General features: G+C 45.6%; 2 protein-coding genes across 4 annotated transcripts in view; one reads left to right on the top strand and one right to left on the bottom strand.

Moving 5' to 3' along the window:
- Nucleotides 1-10,089: 10,089 nt before the first annotated feature.
- On the bottom strand, nucleotides 10,090-10,974 carry LOC308623573 (uncharacterized protein; the record flags this gene model as incomplete). The annotated part of the gene is made up of 2 exons (XM_081246160.1): nucleotides 10,894-10,974; nucleotides 10,090-10,787 (listed from the first exon to the last, which is right to left on the bottom strand). Exon 2 carries the CDS (start codon nucleotides 10,594-10,596, stop codon nucleotides 10,090-10,092), a length of 507 nt encoding a protein of 168 aa, XP_081102286.1. The 5' UTR covers nucleotides 10,597-10,787; nucleotides 10,894-10,974.
- E2F3 (E2F transcription factor 3) overlaps nucleotides 10,762-19,476 on the top strand; it is an 81,706-nt gene continuing 72,991 nt past the window's right edge. Inside the window, exon 1 of one of the 3 annotated variants that reach the window (XM_081246157.1) lies at nucleotides 10,762-11,256. In XM_081246157.1, coding sequence (XP_081102283.1) covers nucleotides 10,858-11,256 — 399 coding nt within the window. In that variant the 5' untranslated portion in view covers nucleotides 10,762-10,857. Of the gene's footprint in view, nucleotides 11,257-12,123; nucleotides 12,460-19,476 lie in introns of those variants that run through there. The other 2 variants (XM_081246158.1, XM_081246159.1) reach the window with 2 other exon arrangements.

Here is a 19,476-nt window from a genome sequence, read left to right as displayed (position 1 = left end):
AGTAGCTGATGCTTTGTGTATAACTATATATGTCTCACACCCCTACAAACCCACATACATCTATTTATCCAACAAACACTTAACAAGCATGTACTATGTGCTAAGCATCAAAAAGACAAAACTGACTAAAGAAAAAAATCTACTCTCAAGATGTTCATAGTCCAGTGGAAGAGAGAAAAATAGAAAGCAATAAGAAATCAAGAGAGTATCATTTTAATTCATGTGCTATGGAAAAGGAGAGGAGACATCAAAGTCTGCCTGGGTTGTCTGGTCTAATTCACTATGATGTCTTACCTAAATAGGTCAGAGGTTGGAAAACTTTTTCTGGAAAGGGCCACATAGTAAATATTTTCAGCTGTGTGGTTTAAACTCTCTCCGTTGCAACTACCCAACTCTGCTCTTGTAGCCATAGGCAATAGGGAAACAAATGTGTTTGGCTATGCTCTACTAAAACTTTATTAATGGAAACCATACTCTGGATTTCTTTTAAGTTTTCACATGTCATAGGATATATTCTTTTAATTTTTTTCGATCATTCAAAAATATAAAAAGTATGAAAATCACTCTTAGATTTCAGGCTGTACAAAAACAGAGTGGGCCAGATTTGGTCCAGAAGTCAGATTGCTCATCCCTGACCTAGATTATTGCCACAGTCCTGGCCACTCCAATACATTCCCCATCCTGCAGCCAGAAGAATCCTTCTAAGACCAAATGTTATCTTGTCACACATCTGTCTCAATGACTTTTCATTGCCTTCAGGATAAATTCCAAATATCTTGATCATTGTAAGTTTCTTCACAACTCCTTGCTGAACCGCTTTTATTTCCTCCAACAACCCATGCATCCCATATTTCCTGCTCCCATTCCATATTACCTAAATAATCCCTACTCTTTCTTCTATCAATTTTTTTTTCCTCCAAGAAACCTTTCTTAAACTCTTCCCCAAGCCTGGGTTAGGTGTCCTTAGTGTTTTGATAGCACTGTATATTGCCTCACTTCACAGCACTTATTATATATTATAATTATTATCATAGTATATAATTACAATGATAACATTATTATAATTCCCTGTTTGCTAGCCTGCATCTTCAAGCTGGATGAGGACACCCTTAAGTCTATCTCTTTCTCACTTATATCTGCCATTTCCAATTTAGGGTCTGGCACAAAGTAGATGCTCAACAAACATTTATAGGATAAATGAATAATATGAAGAGGGGTATCTTAGGAGGCTTTGCAGAGGAGATGTTCCACAAGCAGAGTCTTAAAAGATGAGTAACAGTTTATAATTTTGACAGGGAGTGGTAGGTATTTTTAAGCAGAGTGACAGTTATATCAGACGTGAAAGTGGGAAAGACCATTTGCGATACTCCAGGCAGTGTCGTATGGCTGGAGTTCATGCTAATTGGAAAATGATGTGAAATGAGGCTAGAGAGAGAACCTGAGAACTTGTAGGCTAAGATAAGGAATTTAGTCTTAACTCTTCAGTTAATGAGGAGCCTTAGAAGGACAGCTGGTTGAATTTGCATTTTAGAACGCTCTTTTACATCTCATTGCCCATGTAGATAGTCTAGATACAATTAAAGTGCCTGGGATAAAGGAGACAAGATCATTCTGGCAGTAGAGTTGACTGGAGTTTGATGCCAACCTCCCATTAGGAAATAATATTGGAGTCTGCAGCGACAATGCATGTAAGAAATAAGGACCACATGAGTCAAGGAAATGATAGTGGAAACTTAGTGGAGGTGTGTATTTAAAAGAGGAAAAATTGCCAGATTGAAAATACAGAATTAGAAGAAGTCACAGCCTATAGATATATGCTGTCCGATTCACTAGCCCACACGTGGCTATTTACATTTGAATTTAAATTAATTAAAATTATATAAAACTTTAATACTCAGTTCATTCGTCACACTAGCTACATTTCATGTGATTATCAGCCATGCGTGGCTAATGGCTACTGTACTGGACAGTGCAGAATTACAGAACATTTCCATCATTATAGAAAGTTCTGTTGGACAACACTACATAGGCTTAGTTGAAGTTATAGCTAAAGTCAAGATCATCCCAGGAGTTCCTCAAAAAGCTAAATATAGAACTACCATATGACCCAGCAGTTCCACTGCTAGGTGGAATACAGGCATACCTCATTTTATTGTGCTTTGCTTTATTGTGTTTCACAGATATTGCATTTTTACAAATTGAAGTTTTGTGGCAACACTGCATTGAACAAGTCTATCGGCACAATTCTTCAAGCAGCATTTGCTCATTTTGTGACTCTGTGTCACATTTTGGTAATTTTTGCAAAATTTCAAGCCTTCTACCAACAAAAATATTATGCCTCACTAAAGGCTCAGATGATGGTTAGCATTTTTTACCAATGAAGCATTTTCAAATTAAGATATGTATGTTGTTGCTTTAGATATAATGCTATTGCACATTGAATAAACTACAGGATAGTGTAAAGATAACTTTTATATGTGCTGGGAAAACAAAAAATGTGTGTGGCTTGCTTTATTGTGATATTCATGTTATTATGGTGGTCTGGAACCAAACCCACAATATCTCCGAGGTATACCTGTATATTCAAAATAATTGAAAGCAGGAACTTGAACAGATATTTGTATACTAATATTCATAGGAACATTATTCACAATAGCCAAAAGGTGGAAGCAACCTAAGAATCCACCAACAGGCGAATGGATAAACAAATAAGTGTATACATACAATAGAATATTATTCAGCCTTAAAAAAGGACATTCTGACATGCTACAACATGGATGAACCTCAAAGATACTAGGCTAAGTGAAATAATCCAGACACAAAAGGACAAATGTTATGTGATTCCACTTACATGAGCTACCTAGAGTACTCACATTCATAAGGACAAAAAGTAGACTAGTGATTACCAAGGGCTGCGGGAAGAGGAGGTTGGGGAGTTATTGTTAATGGGTGCAGAGTATTTGTTGAGAATAATAAAAAAGTTTTGGGTATAAATAATGGCAATGGTTATACAACATGTATTTAATACCACTGAATTATACACTCACAAATGGTTAAAATGATAAATATTATGTTATGTAGATTTTACCATAATAATAATATAAAAGATTATCCAGAGAGAATGACTAGAACAGGAAAAGGGGAAAGAGATTGTTAAGGAAATAAAGAAGAAAATGAAGCCACCAAGGAGATCCAGAAAGTCAGAGGGGTAGAATGGGAAACCAGAGGGAGTGCTGTCAAGGAAACCAAGGTGAGAAAGAAAACAGTGATTTTCTACCCACAGGCCCATTTGTGACATGCTGCCAACCATGTTCCCTGTTTAAAACCCACAAGAAAGAGGTACACCCAGACCACCAAGTCTGAAAAGGTAGCTTGTGACCCTCTGCTTACCCCTGTCCCAGATCTCATTCTAACCATTGTCTAAGTGAGTGAAGGATCTTGACTCCACTTTTCTTCTTCGGTTTTTCAACTCTCTGAGAAAGTGCGAAAAAAACAGCTCATAACTTTCCTTTCCCTTAATGCTTGTTGGAGACATTTGCCTGCGTGGCATCATTTCAATGACACTTCAATGTGGTAGGTTCAAAACAAACGTTTAAAAGGGAAAGAAAGGTAAATCTGAACAGGCGATGAAGCAACATCGTTCCTCAGTCTCTCCTTACTCCCACGTGAAAACAGAAAGGACGTCTAGATAGGAAAACCAAACACCACGGGCTACATTTACAACAAGACTTAGTGGCAGAGGTGCCTCCCCGAATCCCAGAATATAAATGAACGTGAACTAACCACCAGCTGCCATAAGAGTTGTGTGGTATCAGCCCCTGTACATGAGGAAGAAGGAAAGACTTGGGTGGTGTTGGGTGCCTGTTGGACCTAAGAACAGGAGGAGCCCCCAGAGAGCCAGTAGATCTTCACTGGGATGTGAGTGGGCTAATGGGGCCATGGCAGCTGGAACTGAGAGGGGTTTTGCTCCGCAGAGGTAGATGAGAGTAAGGGGGGGCAATAGGAAGGTCTAAAGGGACCACAGCAGTCTCATCCAACTCCCCTCAAAACTGACCCTCAGGGCTCCCTTTTCAGACAGGGAGGAAGACCAAGGAGGAACTGCTGGGGGTGGGAATCAAAATTGATCAGGACAACATGGAATCAACCTAAATGTCCATCAACAGATGAATGGATAAAGGAGATTTGGTGCATATATACAATGGAATACTACTCAGCCATGAAAAAGAATGAAATAATGCCATTTGCAGCAACATGGATGGATCTAGAGATTATCATCCTAAGTGAAGTAACTCAGACAGAGGAAGACAAATATCATATCATATCACTTATATATGGAATCTAAAATCTAAAAATTATACAAATGAACTTATTTACAAGACAGAAACAGACTCACAGACATACAAAACAAACTTATGGTTACCAAAGTTACCAAATCCCAAACTCATAATTTACCTCCTTCCCCTTCCCCTTTGGTAACCATTCTACCCCTCTGGTTACCAAAGGGGAAGGGGGAGGGGGTAAATTATGATTTTGGGATTAACAGATACACACTACTATATATAAAATAGATAACCAACAAGGACTTACTATATAGCACTGGGAACTATATTTAATATCTTGTAATAGCCTATAATGGAAGAGAATGTAAAAAAAGAATATAGGGCCTCCCTGGTGGCGCAGTGGTTGAGAGTCCGCCTGCCAGTGCAGGGGACACAGGTTTGTGCCCCGGTCTGGGAGGATCCCACATGCCGTGGAGTGGCTGAGCCCGTGAGCCATGGCCGCTGAGCCTGTGCGTCCGGAGCCTGTGCTCCTCAACGGGAGAGGCCACAACAGTGAGAGGCCCGCGTACCACATATATATATATATCTGAATCACTTTGCTGTACACCTGAAACTAACATAACATTGTAAATCAACTATATTTCAATATAAAATTTTTTAAAAAGAGACTTAAAAGACATATCAACATTTTTTAATGGGCAAGACTAAACTATATTTCCTGGAGATGCATATTTGGGTGACAAACTTTTTTAAAAACAAGGAAGTAAAGACTAAAAGATATTAGGCTAATGGTACTTTTAGTAGGAGGGAAGGTGTTGTGATCAGAATTAGGGTGAATGAAAGGGACTTCAGGGGTTCAGGTCAAGTTCTACTTCTTGACCCGGGTCGGGGTTACAAGAGTGTTCACCTTATAATAATTCATTAATCCATGATTTGTTTTGTTTAGGTTTCTGTATCTGTATTTTTTGTTTCGATAAAAATCTGTTTCAAAACGGCAAGGAAACACACACATTTGAGATAATACCTTTTCCATCCAGTATATTTTGTCTGAATCACATTACTTGTTAACTGAGCAGAAAGAGCTTTAGTAGAAGAGGCAATTTGCAATCACAGTACAGTCTAAATAAAGAGTTACTAACAGTGGTAACATTAGTTGCCCTAAGATTCTATTAACAAGGGAGTTTTCCATGTCATCATTGCCTAGAACCTAATTTGTAGAGCAGAGACTGCTAGGTCATGGGTGCCTGTGTGGCACTGTTTCCCAAGTGTACCACCTGCATCACAATTATCCTGTTTATAATGCTTGCTCCTGGACTCCAACCAGAAATTCAAATTCAGTAGATGAGATGGGCAACAATGCTCTATGCTGTAAGTTCATCCTAGATTTATTTAAAAACACAAAAGCTCTATCTAAACAGTACCTTCCTGGTCTGGTCAAAGAACTGAGGACAAGAAACTCTACACTGGTGCCCAAACCACTATCTATAACAAAATTGGTCAGTTTTCTAGGATGAGCACCTAGAAATTTTGTTATTAGTGTTTGATGTGGTAATGGCTTAAGGACATACTCCTCTTTCTTCCTAACCAGGAAGATAAAACAGAGAATGTTATTTCTATGTGGGCAACTAACTGAATTGCAGTAGAAAAGACTTAGACTCAGACTAAGACTAGTTTTGTCCAGACCCTAAAACTTAAAACTTTACACTCTCAATCCAATGTGACAACCAGATTTGGCTAAACTAAATTAGAGGCACAATTTAAACTTTGGATGTTCCAAAGATTTTCTGGGCTTGTGAACAGTTTCCTTAATCTCAGAAACCTATAATATTTCCATCTGAAGATTTAATATTGAATTCCCCAGAAAACTGTTTAATAGTATTTTTTCTTGGGAGTTATTTATATAGATCTTATGGATGTTGGCAAAACTGTATCCAAAATGGACAATGAAGGCTTTTAGAGAAAATTATAATGTCAAATTTTATATCTATAGTATGTATAATGTATATATATATGTGTATATATGTGTATATGTATATGTGTGGGTGTGAATAAAAATTCAGAGCTTGTTATGGTACCCAGCAGGGTGAGAAGGTGTAGTAGGGGATTGGAAACAACCATCAAATTATTAGACAGAGGGGTGGCAACGTTAGCTGTAACAATGGGATATAATGGGCAGAAGTCCAAAGTCATACAGCTGACTGTGGCCCTCGATCTCTAGAGCATAAAGGAATTACCTGGAGGGACTTGTTAAATGAGATTCTTGGGTCCTGCCACAGGGCTTCTGATTGGTTGCGAATCTGCACTTTTATAAGCTCCTTGGGTGAGTCTGCACCGGGTGGTCAAGAAGTGATGCTTTGATGAATCTTCAACAAGCTGGCAATAAGTTTCATCGATGTCCAGTAAGGAATCATATCTTGGCAGCAATCCAAAACAAGTGAGTAGCAGCTAAGAGGTCTGAGGTGCAGGTAGGCAGGCTAACAGACTGCATTTGTTTCTCAGGGCTGCCATAATAAATGACCACACACTGGGGAGCTGAAAACAACAGAAATTTATTCTATCACAGGTCTAGTGGACAGAAGCCTGAAAGGAAAGTGTTGGCAGGGTTCCGCTCCCTCGAGGCTCTAGGGGAGATTCTGTTGCTTGTTTCCTCCAGCTTCCGGTGGCTGTTGGCATTCCTTGTCTTCTTCTGCTCATCCTAACCTCCGCCTCTGTCTTCATGTCTCCACATGGCCATCTCCTCCTCTCTGTATGTCTCTCTTCTGGGTGTCTCTCTTTCTCTTTTTTTAATTCAGAGAGCAGCACGAGGCTTTGTGTTTCTTTCTTTCTTTTTTATAAATTTATTTTATTTATTTATTTATTTTTGGCTGCATTGGATCTTCGTTGCTGCGCATGGGCTTTCTCTAGTTGCGGCGAGCTGGGGCCACTTTTCGTTGTGGTGCGTGGGCTCCTCATTGCGGTGGCTTCTCTTGTTGTGGAGCACGGGGTCTAGGAGCGCAGGGCTTCAGTAGTTGTGGCTCTCAGGCTCTAGAGCACAGGCTCAGTAGTTGTGGCGCACGGGCTTAGTTGCTCTGCAGCATGTGGGATCTTCCTGGACCAGGGCTTGAACCCGTGTCCCCTGCATTGGCAGGCAGATTCTCAACCACTGTGCCACCAGGGAAGCCCCTAGGTGTCTCTTATGAGAACACTTGTCATTAGATTTAGGGTCCATCCAGATAATCCAGAATGATCTCATTTCAAGATTCTTAACTTAATTACACCTGCAAATACGCTTTGTCCAAATAAGGTCACAACCACAGGTTCTAGAGATTAGGACAAAGACATGTTTTGGAGGGACGAGCACCATTCAAACAACAACACAGGCCAATTCTGAGACAATTAGCTGCCTTGGGTCACTGTCAGAGCAAGGGAAAGGGTGGTGGTGATTGGCAAGAATAGTCTGGCTCTAGTGCTAGAGCACTGACCTTCGCGGGAAGGTCTTGGGGACTCAGACTTAGTAACCAACCAGAAGCTGCCTATGAACAGATGAGCAGGTTAGAGTAGGACAAGCAGTAGAGCTGACTTTATTACCTTGAACTTCTGAGTCAGGATTCTATAATCCCTACTAACCAAGACATGACTGTGCTCCTACCCTGTGACAAAGCTAAGCTGCCACAGTAAGTGGACATCTGGGGCAGTATGAAGATTAGAGGCTGGGAGTCAGCTTGGACTACAAAGAGCTGCAAAGCACAATCACACAAACAAGTAGAATCATAAATAACCACCACTTATTGAGCACTTGCTGTATACCTGGTAAAGTACCATTATTATTGCCTCTTTTCATCATAATCTTGCAATACTGGTACTACAATACGGGTTCCCATTGAACATACAAGAACCCAGGATTTTAAAGATTAAAGTTATATAGCCAATAAGTGGCAGAGCTAGAATTTAAACCAGATCACTCTGGCTCCAAAGCCCATTTTCTTTCTTCTAAAACATGCTACCTCTCCACAAATTAATAGCCTGCCCCAAATTTTAGCATCTTAACTTCTAACACCTCCTCTTCTCTCTTTGAACCCTTCCCACCCCATCCCATGGTTCACTAGGCATAAAATGTCAAAACATCTGTTTCTCTATCGAATACCCTACATTAAAAATGATAACTTGGCTAAGGTAGAATGGTAAATATTTCAAAGCTTTCTAAACCAGAACCACAGGTGTGAATCTAGATGGTGAACACTTGCTCCCTTGTGACTGTGTTATATCCATCTTACTGTGGCCAGTGAAGAGGAGTCTGAGTTCAAGCAGAGATTCTGTGCACAGTCCCAGGTCCTAGGCTTGTCTCTAATCTTAAAATGCAGGTCTTATAATGACTGTGCATGTTGCACCATTCTCTCCTCCCACAATCCCCACAAGAGCCACCAAATGCATGCTGCCAGTGACGTTCTACAGCTGGTGATATCCAAGTAGTTACAGTACAAGTTTCCTCCATAGTGACCCACAGTGGAAAGTAACTTTGATGGAACAAGGTCAAGGAAGTTGCTAATACCTTATGCCTCTAGCCCAACCAGCAATTGATGCCCCTTGAATACCACCTAATCTGCCCTAAAGATAGTGTCAGTTTGATGATACATATCATTTATGTCAGTAAATGTTTGGCTACTGGGCCTTGGATCCTCAATTAGCTTGAGTGCAAGACCAAAATATTCCTGAGCCTGGTGCAAGGTGTAACAGTACTTTGAGTTCACCCTATTTCAGGTAACAGGACTGAAGTAGTAAGGACTCCTAGCCTGAACTGACATATCTTGTCAGGCCTTTAAGAAGACTGAGCATATGCGTTTTGAAAATTAATAATAATAATAATAATAAAAGTCTTGCAAAAGGGCTTGAGGTATTGCAATGCTCATCACCCAGTGAGCACCAGATCAGCAGCTATTTTGTGCAGTTCTCAGTGACTGGAACTGTAAATGATGACCTGACCTAGGTACACCTTTTCCCACAACCTGCCGGGGTCCCTTTTCCTGCTCAGTCTCACAGGCGCAATCTTCAATTTTAAGACTCATGAACACTTGCACCAACACAGAAGTCAATTTGACAATAATTTAATATTTTTCTGGTGGCAATTTCTAGTTTACTTTAAAAAATTCTTTTAAAATATTTTGGATAGGTTTGGGTCATCGTGTCAGAGAAGTTGGTAGGATACCGAAATTGTAAGGTGCTCGTGCCCAGCGTGCAGCGTTTGTTAGGAGGAAGACGTCATCGTGGGAAGCACGTACTTCTTCGGATTACTGTTTGGCGGATTAGAAACACGCAAATCAGTCCTATGTTAGCCTAGATTAACTGCCCTGGGTGCTTCTGGGCCAGTGGGTAGGGTTTTGGGGGTGTCTGCTGGACTCAAACCAGTACTTGTGGTAAGATTTCACTCGGCAAAACATTCGGAGTTAATTTTTACTTAAACCCCATCCAGGCTAATAATGAAGCTACCGGTAATGATCTGGAATGGTAACTAAATGGTGCCCGCAATCACGTCAGTCGAACCTTCTGCCCCCACGATTCTGTCGGCCCACATGCTTCTGTCCATCAGCCTCGGCCTCGGGATCAGCTCTCGCCGCGGCATTGGTCGGATTTCAGGAAGAGAGAAACCCACGATTTAAAGGGCTCGGTTTCCACCTGCCAGGCGTCGTTCGCAAGGTCCAACTTGCCTTTGGCACATACTTGGGAGAATCTCTCTCTGTTGTTCATCTATTACACTGACTGGTCAAGCGGAAGAGAGTTCCCGAAAGTGTCCCCTTTAGTCACCTTGACAATTTACAAAAGCGAAACTTGCGCTCTAGGTTAGATCCACACTGAGTCTGCGGGGCGCGGAGTCCCTGCCCAGGTCAGCAGTGCCCGCCCGGCTGGCGGGCGGGGACGGGGGCGGAGCCTGAACCAGGCGTGGTCTTCCGTGGGAGAGAAGGCGGACTTTACCCCCACCTCCTAAACCCCTACTCCCTCCCAGCCAATCAAGGAAGCATATGCAAATAGAGCCCCTGTCGCCCCGGCAACCATGATGCACGGCATCCAATGGAAACCGGCAAGTTGCGACCCTGCTCCGTGATTGGGACGGAAGGAAGGAGACAGAGACCCAATGGGCTGTGGGAACGGTCCTCGGCGGGTTGAGGGGCGGGGATATGCAAATATGGTTTGAAAAGCCGGCGGGAAATCTGAGTTTCGCGGGAGGACCTTGGCGCGTAAACCGTATCCCTTCATTCATTGTCAGCAGCAGCTTCCTGGAGCCATTTTTCAGCTGCCGGCCGCAGCACCCGTGCTGCCGCCGCCGCCTCGCAATCCATTGCATCGGCTGCCCCCGACGCCTCCATCCCCCCTCGGGGCCCGATATCCGTGCGCCCGGGACCCTCCTCTCTCCAGAGCCCCGATTATTTTTGGCCCCCGGGGCCCGGGCGGTGCGGAAAAATAAAAAGAAAAGGGAGAGAAGGGGCTCGGAAGCGCCGGGCGGGGAGGAGAGAAGGAAAGACTTGGAAACTCCGACTGCAAATAATAAAGAAATTGAAAACAATACGTTAATATACCATAGCAATAAAAAGAGCAGGAGCGAGAGATGAGAAAGGGGATCCAGCCCGCCCTGGAGCAGTACCTGGTGACCGCCGGGGGTGGGGAGGGGGCGGCTGTCGTCGCCGCCGCCGCTGCAGCCTCCATGGACAAAAGGGCACTGCTAGCCAGCCCCGGCTTCCCCGCCGCCGCCACCGCCGCTGCTGCCGCCGCCCCGAGCGCGTACATCCAGATCCTCACCACGAACACTTCCACCACCTCCTGTTCCTCCTCCCTCCAAAGCGGCGCCGTCGCCGCCGGCCCCCTCCTCCCCAGTGCCCCCGGCGTGGAGCAGACCGCCGGCAGCCTCCTCTACACCACGCCGCACGGACCCTCCAGCAGAGCCGGGCTGCTGCAGCAGCCACCAGCGCTGGGACGCGGCGGCGGCGGCGGCGGCGGCGGCCCTCCGGTAATGCCCTCCCGTTCCCACCGTCCCCAGCCCGGGCGGGAGGTGGGCTCGCACCGCGCGGGGTGGTGGGCGCGCTGCGGGCCGCCCTGGGAGAGCGCGGGGCCGAGCGTCGTGGGCCTCGGCGGCTGCCCCTCCAACGAGAGTTTATTGTTAGACTTGTGTGTTCCCCTCGAACCCCCGAAGGGTCTGGGGGGTTCCGCCAGGCAAGCGGGGCAGCGGGGATCGCCATGGCGCGAACCACATCAAACACTCCGAAACTTTTCGCGGCCCCCCCCCTTCCTTTCCTGCACTTTTCCCTACCCCCACTCTCCCCTCCCCTCCAACTCGAAGCTTCCTCTTTCTCGGGCGTAGGAAGGGGTCACGCCCCGGATGGAGAAGGGGGTGGGGGAGGGAGTAGTGAACTGGGGAGTGGGAGTCTCCAGGGGGGTGGAAACCGGGGGGCCCTGGGGGTGATGGCCGCCCGCCGGCTTCGGAGGCCCGTTGGCAGCCGGGGGTCCCTAAGGCGTGCTCGGAGTGCAGGGGCTCTGCCAGGCTGCGCTTGACACATTTTGGGATCTGTAACTCCCGGCAACAAAGGGGCTGGGGGAAGCCGAGGGGGGAGGTGGAGCTGGAAGCCGGCTGCAGGCCGAGGCGTGGGCCGTCTGGGGGTGAGGGGCTAGCGGGCGGGCACTCCGGCCTGGGTGCATCCCGTTGGTGGCAGCGGCGGCGCCCGCGTGGCCCGAGCGCCCGGGCCTGCCTCGCCGGGCCCCGGGCCTGCCCTTGACCCGCCTCTCCCCTTGCCCCTTCCTTCCCCGCCCTGTCCCCCTCTCCGCCCTCCGGCGACGGAGGGCGGGGGCAGCCGTGTTCCCGTCCCGCCGCCTGGGTCTGTTCCTCTCCCCGGGACCCGCCGGTGACGTTTCGCACACGTGCGCGGAGGACGCGCCTGTGACTGGGGAGGAGGCGGCGGCGGGAGGGGGCGCTGGAGGGGGAGAGGGGGCACCCACTTCCTCCTGCTCGCCGGCTCCCTGGCCTGGGACGGTCCCGGCGCCCTCGCACCCGCCCCCGGAGCGGCCACCCTCCCTCTCCTCTCCCCAACCCCCTCCACGGGCGCCCGCCCTCGCCCGGCGCCGCCGGTCCGTTCGGCCCTCCGGGCCCCCTCTCCAGCCGGCCCCCCCACCTCCCCCCGGAGCCAGGCTGGTTTCGGAAATGCCCTTACAGCAGCAGGTTAGTGACCGGGACGGCTCGGGGGCCGCCGCCGCCGCGGGGGCACCGGATTCTGTTGGGGGTTGGAGCCGTGAGGGTAGGCGGTTGAGCGGGGTTTTGGAGTGGGAACGGGGGGTTGGGTGCTCGAGGGAAATGAGTAAGCAAGAAAAATCTAACTAAGTAAATGCCCGGCCTCCGGTTCTAGGAACCTCCGGGCAGGAGTGTCCGCCCCAGGGGGTGGGTATGGTGTTTACGTGTGTGTTTTTCTAGGGGGCCGAGGGATGGGCGATCGAAAACCGGAGGGGGGGCTTCTCGCCAATGGCCGAGTTGAGCTCTGCTTTCTATCTTCCTTCCCTTGTGCTGGAGGGGGAGGGGGGCGGGTCAGAGGGTAGGGTGTCTGTAGGATTCCCAGGCCACCCGCCACCCCCTCCCTTTGTCCCTGTAATTTATAAAGCGCCTTTGAGAGATGATTTAGGTCAGTATGCGGCTTCTCTTTTTGTTGATACTAGAAAGAAGTGTGGCCCGGAGGTCTTCCTCCTTTCTCCTTTTCTCTCCTTCATTCCCTTCCTCCATGCCTCCTGTCTTCACCCTCGTGGTGAGGCTCGGCCCCCACGAGGCTAGAAACGAACCAAACCCAGTTAGATAAATGGTTGGCTGATAATATCAGTCGTTGACCTCACCTTGTCTCTGTTCCGAATGCGCTGAATTTTTGAAGAATCAAGATTTTGCAGAGGTCTTTAAGAGAGTCGGCACCCAGGCAACACTTTGGGGGATGAGATGGGTTTTGGAATAATGAAAAATTTTAATTCATGACTCTCCCCAATTTCTATTCGAGTTGGATCTTAACTGCTTTGCAGCCCCAGAGATACTTGCTAGGGATGTGTGATACCGTCTCAGTCAAAGAAGCTCATGGTGTTTTAGTGACTAGGGTCTGCCAGCAGGGGGGAAAGAGTACAGTACCTGCTTACACATAACAGTATCCAGTGTGCCGGATTCTCAGACACGAGAATATGCTACGCTTTTATTAGCATTAAATACTATTACTGACTTGACCTAAACGTGCTTGGATATATTTTAAGCATATTTGCCCCCTACAGGGTTCTGTCACTATATCATAAACCTAATCTGAAACAACCAGCTATTGACATACTTATGGGACTTGATTCAGATTTATGGGAGGGTAGTTTTGACAATGGGAAATTGTGAGACGACCAGTTTGCTTTTTTTTTTTCCTTTTGAATTTTAGTCCACCTGGGCCAGGTCTCTGAAACTGTCTAGCCAAACTTCTATGTAATTCATTGTATTTAAGTATTTAAAGTACAAAAAATTACCCTCACCACCTTCCAAGCTACTTCAAAACTTTATGCTCCTTGCCATGAGATTATTATTCCAAAATCATGAGCACTGTATATAAAGTTTGGTTTCTTTTTTTTTCATATCAAAATTATATTAGACTTCTACTGAAGTCTTGAACTTTTATTGATATTCTTTCCCTAAGCAGGAGGGACAGCATGGGGATAGCTAAGTGATTGGCTGAGCAAAGAGATCATTTAAACACTTGCCGTCCAAGAAGAGGTTGAGAACTCCTGTTCAAGTGGCCACAGTTACAGACCCACCTGGTTCTGATTCCATGTTCTGTCTCTAGAACAACCAGGAGCATATTCTTCACCTTTTTTTTAACGTGGAAAAAAAAATATATATATACATATGTATCTCAGTACTACCTTACTAGCTGTAATTGCCTCTGTCATTTACAAGTCGTTGGATCTTAGGCAAATAACTTAAACTCTCACAACACAGTTTCCTCTTCTGTAAAATAGGGACAATAACAGTACGAACTTGAAAGTTCTATTTAAGGGTTAAATATGATAATGCATGTAAAACACTTAGCACAGTGCCAGGTAAATAGTAGATGCCCAATAAAATGAATATTCAGAAATTTATATTTTTTTGGAACTTAGAGAAATAATGTAAGACCATGTGCACACTGCCCCTTTGTTGACATATATGAGTAAAATGGTTAAAAGTTTTTTAAAATGTTATGTAATTAACTATTTATACCTAGTTAACTTGAGTTTTTAAGTCCATAAATCATGGCTCTCCTAAGAATGGATAAAATAGGGACACGTCAGTACCACAGGCCTATGTTAGAGATGGTGGTGATGAACTGCCCCACCATGAGCTTATGCCTTGAGTTGTGACAAATTTAGATCAACTCACTCACTTTTTTGCCTCGCTCCTCCCTTGACTGCATGGACCTGCCATCTTTTGCGTGCAGCCCATGCTTATTGGCTTTTGTAGAACTGAACTCTTAATCATCACCATGTCAGAGACATGCACTAGATAAATTCAGTTCTAGATGGTGAGCTGTTGGACATGGAAGGAGTCTAGAGAAACCAGAGTCACAAGTGCTATATATTTTCTGGAACTGAAAGGGGCTTCATCATTTTCTGCCTCTGCTAAAAAGAAGCTGAAATGATTTCATTCCGCTTCTAGAAAGTTTGGGATCTATTAATGCAAGAGACAATGGCCTGTCACATCTGATTTAATTTAATCCAGTCATAGCATCCCACTGATTAGACTTTGGGAAGGCACCCACAATGCTTGAAATTTCCCTGTAAGAATGGAGAAACCATAGGTGCTACAGCTGAGTCTCTTTCTTTCCTGTATAAATATAAAAGAAGAAAAATGCTGGGTTCCTGTGGTTCTGTAGTCAATAATCTTGCTTCTGCTGAGATAGATGGTTGGTGCCAAGTTTAAGCTAGGAGAGAATTTTTAGTCACTACATACCCCAAAATGGAAGTTTTAATATAATGCAGTGCCCAGACTCAGGCAGTACAAATAGCTCCACTATAATCAGTAGCCAGGGCACCACTCTAATCATCCTCTGAAACAAAGCACCCTTAAACGTGGCTCTGTGAGCTAAGGAACCCAAACTTGTGAACAGGAAAGGATTTTTTTTGTTGTCGTTTTTCTGTAAATCGTCACCTTATGTAATACTTGGAGGAGTAGATTCTGAGATTAATGTTGTGCTGTGTAAAGCTTACATGAAAACAGAAAATAATACTCTAAGCTTAGACATGAATAGATAATAGCACCTGGAGATTGAAAGGTTGTAGGGAAAAGTAGCTTTTATTCTCATTTCTCATAGGTATAATCCATAGTGGTCTTTTATTGCCATCCCCAAAGACACACCATCCATACCTTTAGCCTTTTTCCAAAGGACCTGGACCCACTTGGAAAGGCTTCAGATATTCATAGTTGATTTTTCTGGCTGGTTTTCTAATTTAACATGACTTAACATATATTCCATTTGTATGTCTAGTTTACATCCACTTTCCCAGGCTGACTGACTCCAATTCCTTTTTAATCACCTACTTTCTACTAACATTTTAAACTAGGAAGAGTGAAAAATCAGCCACCGCCTGTGCTCATTAAATCACATCCCTCCTAGATGCCCATGAAACCACCCCAAATAGTGCAAGGCAAAGAAGGTAGGTTGCAATTCTTATCAGATGCTCTGTTTCATTTTGGTTTTTAAAGAGGAACTTCCCTGAATTCTTTGAGGTACTAAGCATGTGGTTTAATGCATATTTTTCATGCTTGTTAGCAGCTTAAAAGTGTTTCGGGGACGGTATTTACAATTGCTAAGAAGCATATTTTCTACTAATCATTTTTCATGGGACTAACAAGGGAAGCTAACTGGGAAAGCAGTAAGTATAGGAAACCACTAATGGTATCTCCTTCCTCCTACCCTGACCTTCTCTTTGGCTTCCAAGAGTGGCTTGGAAAATGTATCTTACACAAGGAAAAGTTATACAACAGAAGGGACAAAAAAGACAACAACTGGGACGGGGATAAGGAATCCTGGAGGGCAGGAGTAGGGTTAATATAGAGGGATAATACATAGAGCTTTGGGGCCAGTAAGAAGGAAATCGGTTTATTTTCTGTTGTCGCTTTTGCTTCAAACGCTCTCCTCCCAAAGCAATGCGTTTTTAGAACTCAAAGAATGTGTAAGTTACAAGGACGCATTCTCAGTCCGCCTCCAACCTTAACTGGGGGTCAGTCTTGTTGCTGTGGCGGCCACAGTCATCTACAATATAACTTTGAAGGGGGAGAGGTGAAGCCCACTGGTTGTCAGGTTGCAACCACAAAGCCTGGGCCCCTTGCTTTGCTGGAGAACCTGGGTGAAACAGACCCCTGCTTAGCGTTGTAAACTAAGGCCGGGGTTTATGTCAGCGGAGGTTGATAGCAGTGAGAATGGACAGCTGATGGAATAGAGAGCAGATAGGAGGAAGTAAGAAAAATAAAAGTAATTGACTTTAGTCTGCTTTCTATTACTGTAGCCCAACCGTCTGGGGCTATTTCTAGTGTCCAGACAACATTCTTATAACTAATTCTTCTAATCAGCATAGGCAATAATTGATATTCCCAACGGTCTTTGAATCCTAACATGTGAGAGCTGTAAAGCAAGAGTCATCATCTGACCCAATCCCTTTCATTTTGCAGGGGAGGAAATTAAGACCCAGTGCAGTTGTTACTTACCCAAGGTCACAAGCTAACTAGTGGCAAAGCCAGAACTGAAACTGGAGACTGGAATTCTTAGAAGCAGCCCCATTTGCCAAGAGAAAGTTAACAACTAAGTCTCATGTGCCCTATATGGGAAAATTGGGATGTGTAGAATACATTTAAGATTGCCTTCAGGAATGGTTACATTTTAAAAATAGACACATACAGAAGTGTCCTTTGAACAGTTGGCTTTAGAGTAACACCTCATTCTCAAAGGTACAAAATAAGCCACGCTCCTTTAGATGTTCAATGAAAGGGAATTTTAAAAAATGGAAGGAATGACTGACTCTTATAGAAACATGATAGTAGCCTTTTTAAAGCTTTATTTGTTATTTGCAAATTTTTGTGGATATGACACTTCCGGTGCTCAAACGGTGAAACATACTTCACTGAGACTAGAACCTGAAAGGATTTTTGAAAGGATTTTTGCCGCTCTCTTCAGAAGGGCACAGTATAGCTCTGGTGTTGGAGGTTTGTCCTGGGCTGTCCACATCCTGGGTGACTGTTGTGGTTTTCAGAGGTCCTGGGGCCCTTGCCCAGTGACATTAGACCAGGTGCCCTTCCTTAGGAAGATTGCTGGTTTAACAAAGTTTAACTCGTTCAGGGGAAGAAGTCCTCATCCCCTAAAGACCGGAACTAATTTCCTTAAAACGTCTTCTTTTACTTGTGGAATTGAGAAAGCTTAAAAATAGAATCACTTCAAGCCCTGAGGCCTAAAAGTGAAACATAATCCAATGTCGCTGTAGTTCACCAACGCGTTAGGGGCGGGGATATATGGCTTGTCTATAAGCCACAAACCAGAAAGGTGCTGTGTGTAGGTGCGGCCTTAGATCAGGGAGCAACTGCTGGTGAGACCTGTAGTTATCAGTGAAGCTGATCCCCCTGGAGGACTTTATGGCGGATGGAGTCCATCTCCGGGAACAGATGAACTGAACGCCCCTGGTCCTCCCAGCCAGCTCGTGCCTGGCTCCCCAGGAGACCCTGCTGGCTCCTCCGGCACGCGCCTGACTGCCGAGAAGGGCTCCTTCAAGCTCTGGTCTTCAGGATCCTGAAAGCTGCAGCTCTGGACACTGGGGGTCACAGGAGGTCAGCTCAGAGCCTATAGATTTCACCCCTCCCTTGCCCTTTTTCCACGTCTGATGCTCTGAGGCTCCAGAAGTATATAACCAGAGCAGCAGCCCTGTGACCCCATCCCTTCTGAGCCTTTCTGGTCCTGGCAGCCCTTTGGAGAGGTGAAGGCTTATATGGACCTAACCCACACCCTCCACCTAAAAGGCAATCTGAGGGGCAGCCAAGTATAAGAGTCAGACGATGGAGCCTGAAGCCAGAGTGCCAGGGTTCTTATTCTGTGTGACTTTGGGCAACTCTGCTTAACCTATGCGTCTTAATTTCCTCACCTGTAAAATGGGGAAATCATAGTAGGCTACCTCATGGGGATCGGGACGGTTAAATGATTTCATATCTGTAAGGTGCCTAGGCCGGGGCCTGACCCACGGGAAGGATTCAGTAGATACGTGGTGGAATTGCCCCTTTCTTCCATGGCTGTCTCTTGGGCCCACCCTTTGGTGGTTTAGTTTCTGAACCAGCCCTTGTGTTCATCCAGACCCAGGTTACACCTCTTAAAACGGCGGTGATGAGGAGGAGGGCTGAACCACAGGGTGGTTTTCTCCCAACATACTCTTTAGGATCTTTGTATCTCTTCATAAGCTGTGCATGGACTTGGGAGAAAGAGCAGAAAGATAAGCGTCTTATTATAATAGTCCTTTTGGTAGTGATCGTGTCATGATGAAAATCTTTATTTCTGTGATGATCTGTGTTAATAAAGCAGCACTCTTAACATGATTTCACTTCTGTACAGTCAACTAGGGCTTAAGACTGAATGGTGAGGATCAGGGTGTCTGAGGTGTGGGGGGCCCTGCAGGATTGGAGGTGCCAGCCACTCCGTGTGCAGAGGGGAGCTGCCTCCGGGCCTCCCTGGCCCCTTCTCTTCTCCCTCTTGCAGTGCCTAGCTGTTCGGTGTATTATGCCTGTCCCTCCCCCTGAGCCCTCACCTCTCCCTCTGCCTGGCTTTTAGAAGGAGGCCAGAATCCCAGCCTTCACGGGCTGCTTCCGTGACTTATCCAATTAATTACAACCCTTTCCCTAGCGTTTGAGGTCCAGTGAAATCTTGCCCTTCCCGTTCTGCTTCCCATTCCTCCCCACTGGGATCCTGGCACACGGCACAGTGCTCACAGTGGCTGCTGCTTTCCCTCCGGGGCATTTATTTGCTTGTTCCTCTCGCTGCGGTCCTTCCCACCGGCCTATCAAGGACAACTCCCTGCACAGAGCCTTCCCTGATTCCCCAGGCCTTGGCTCCCTCCCTTCCCTCAAGTTACTGCTTCCTTCCCGTAGCACATCTTAGTCCACCTTATATCCTCATCAGTGGTGCCCTTGACTTACTCTTCGTCCAAACCCACAAGCTTCAGGTAA

Source organism: Mesoplodon bidens (genome assembly GCF_964165515.1).
Source record: "Mesoplodon bidens genome assembly, chromosome: 10".
Lineage (NCBI taxonomy): Eukaryota > Metazoa > Chordata > Mammalia > Artiodactyla > Ziphiidae > Mesoplodon > Mesoplodon bidens.
This window is presented reverse-complemented; position numbering and strand designations above follow the sequence as displayed.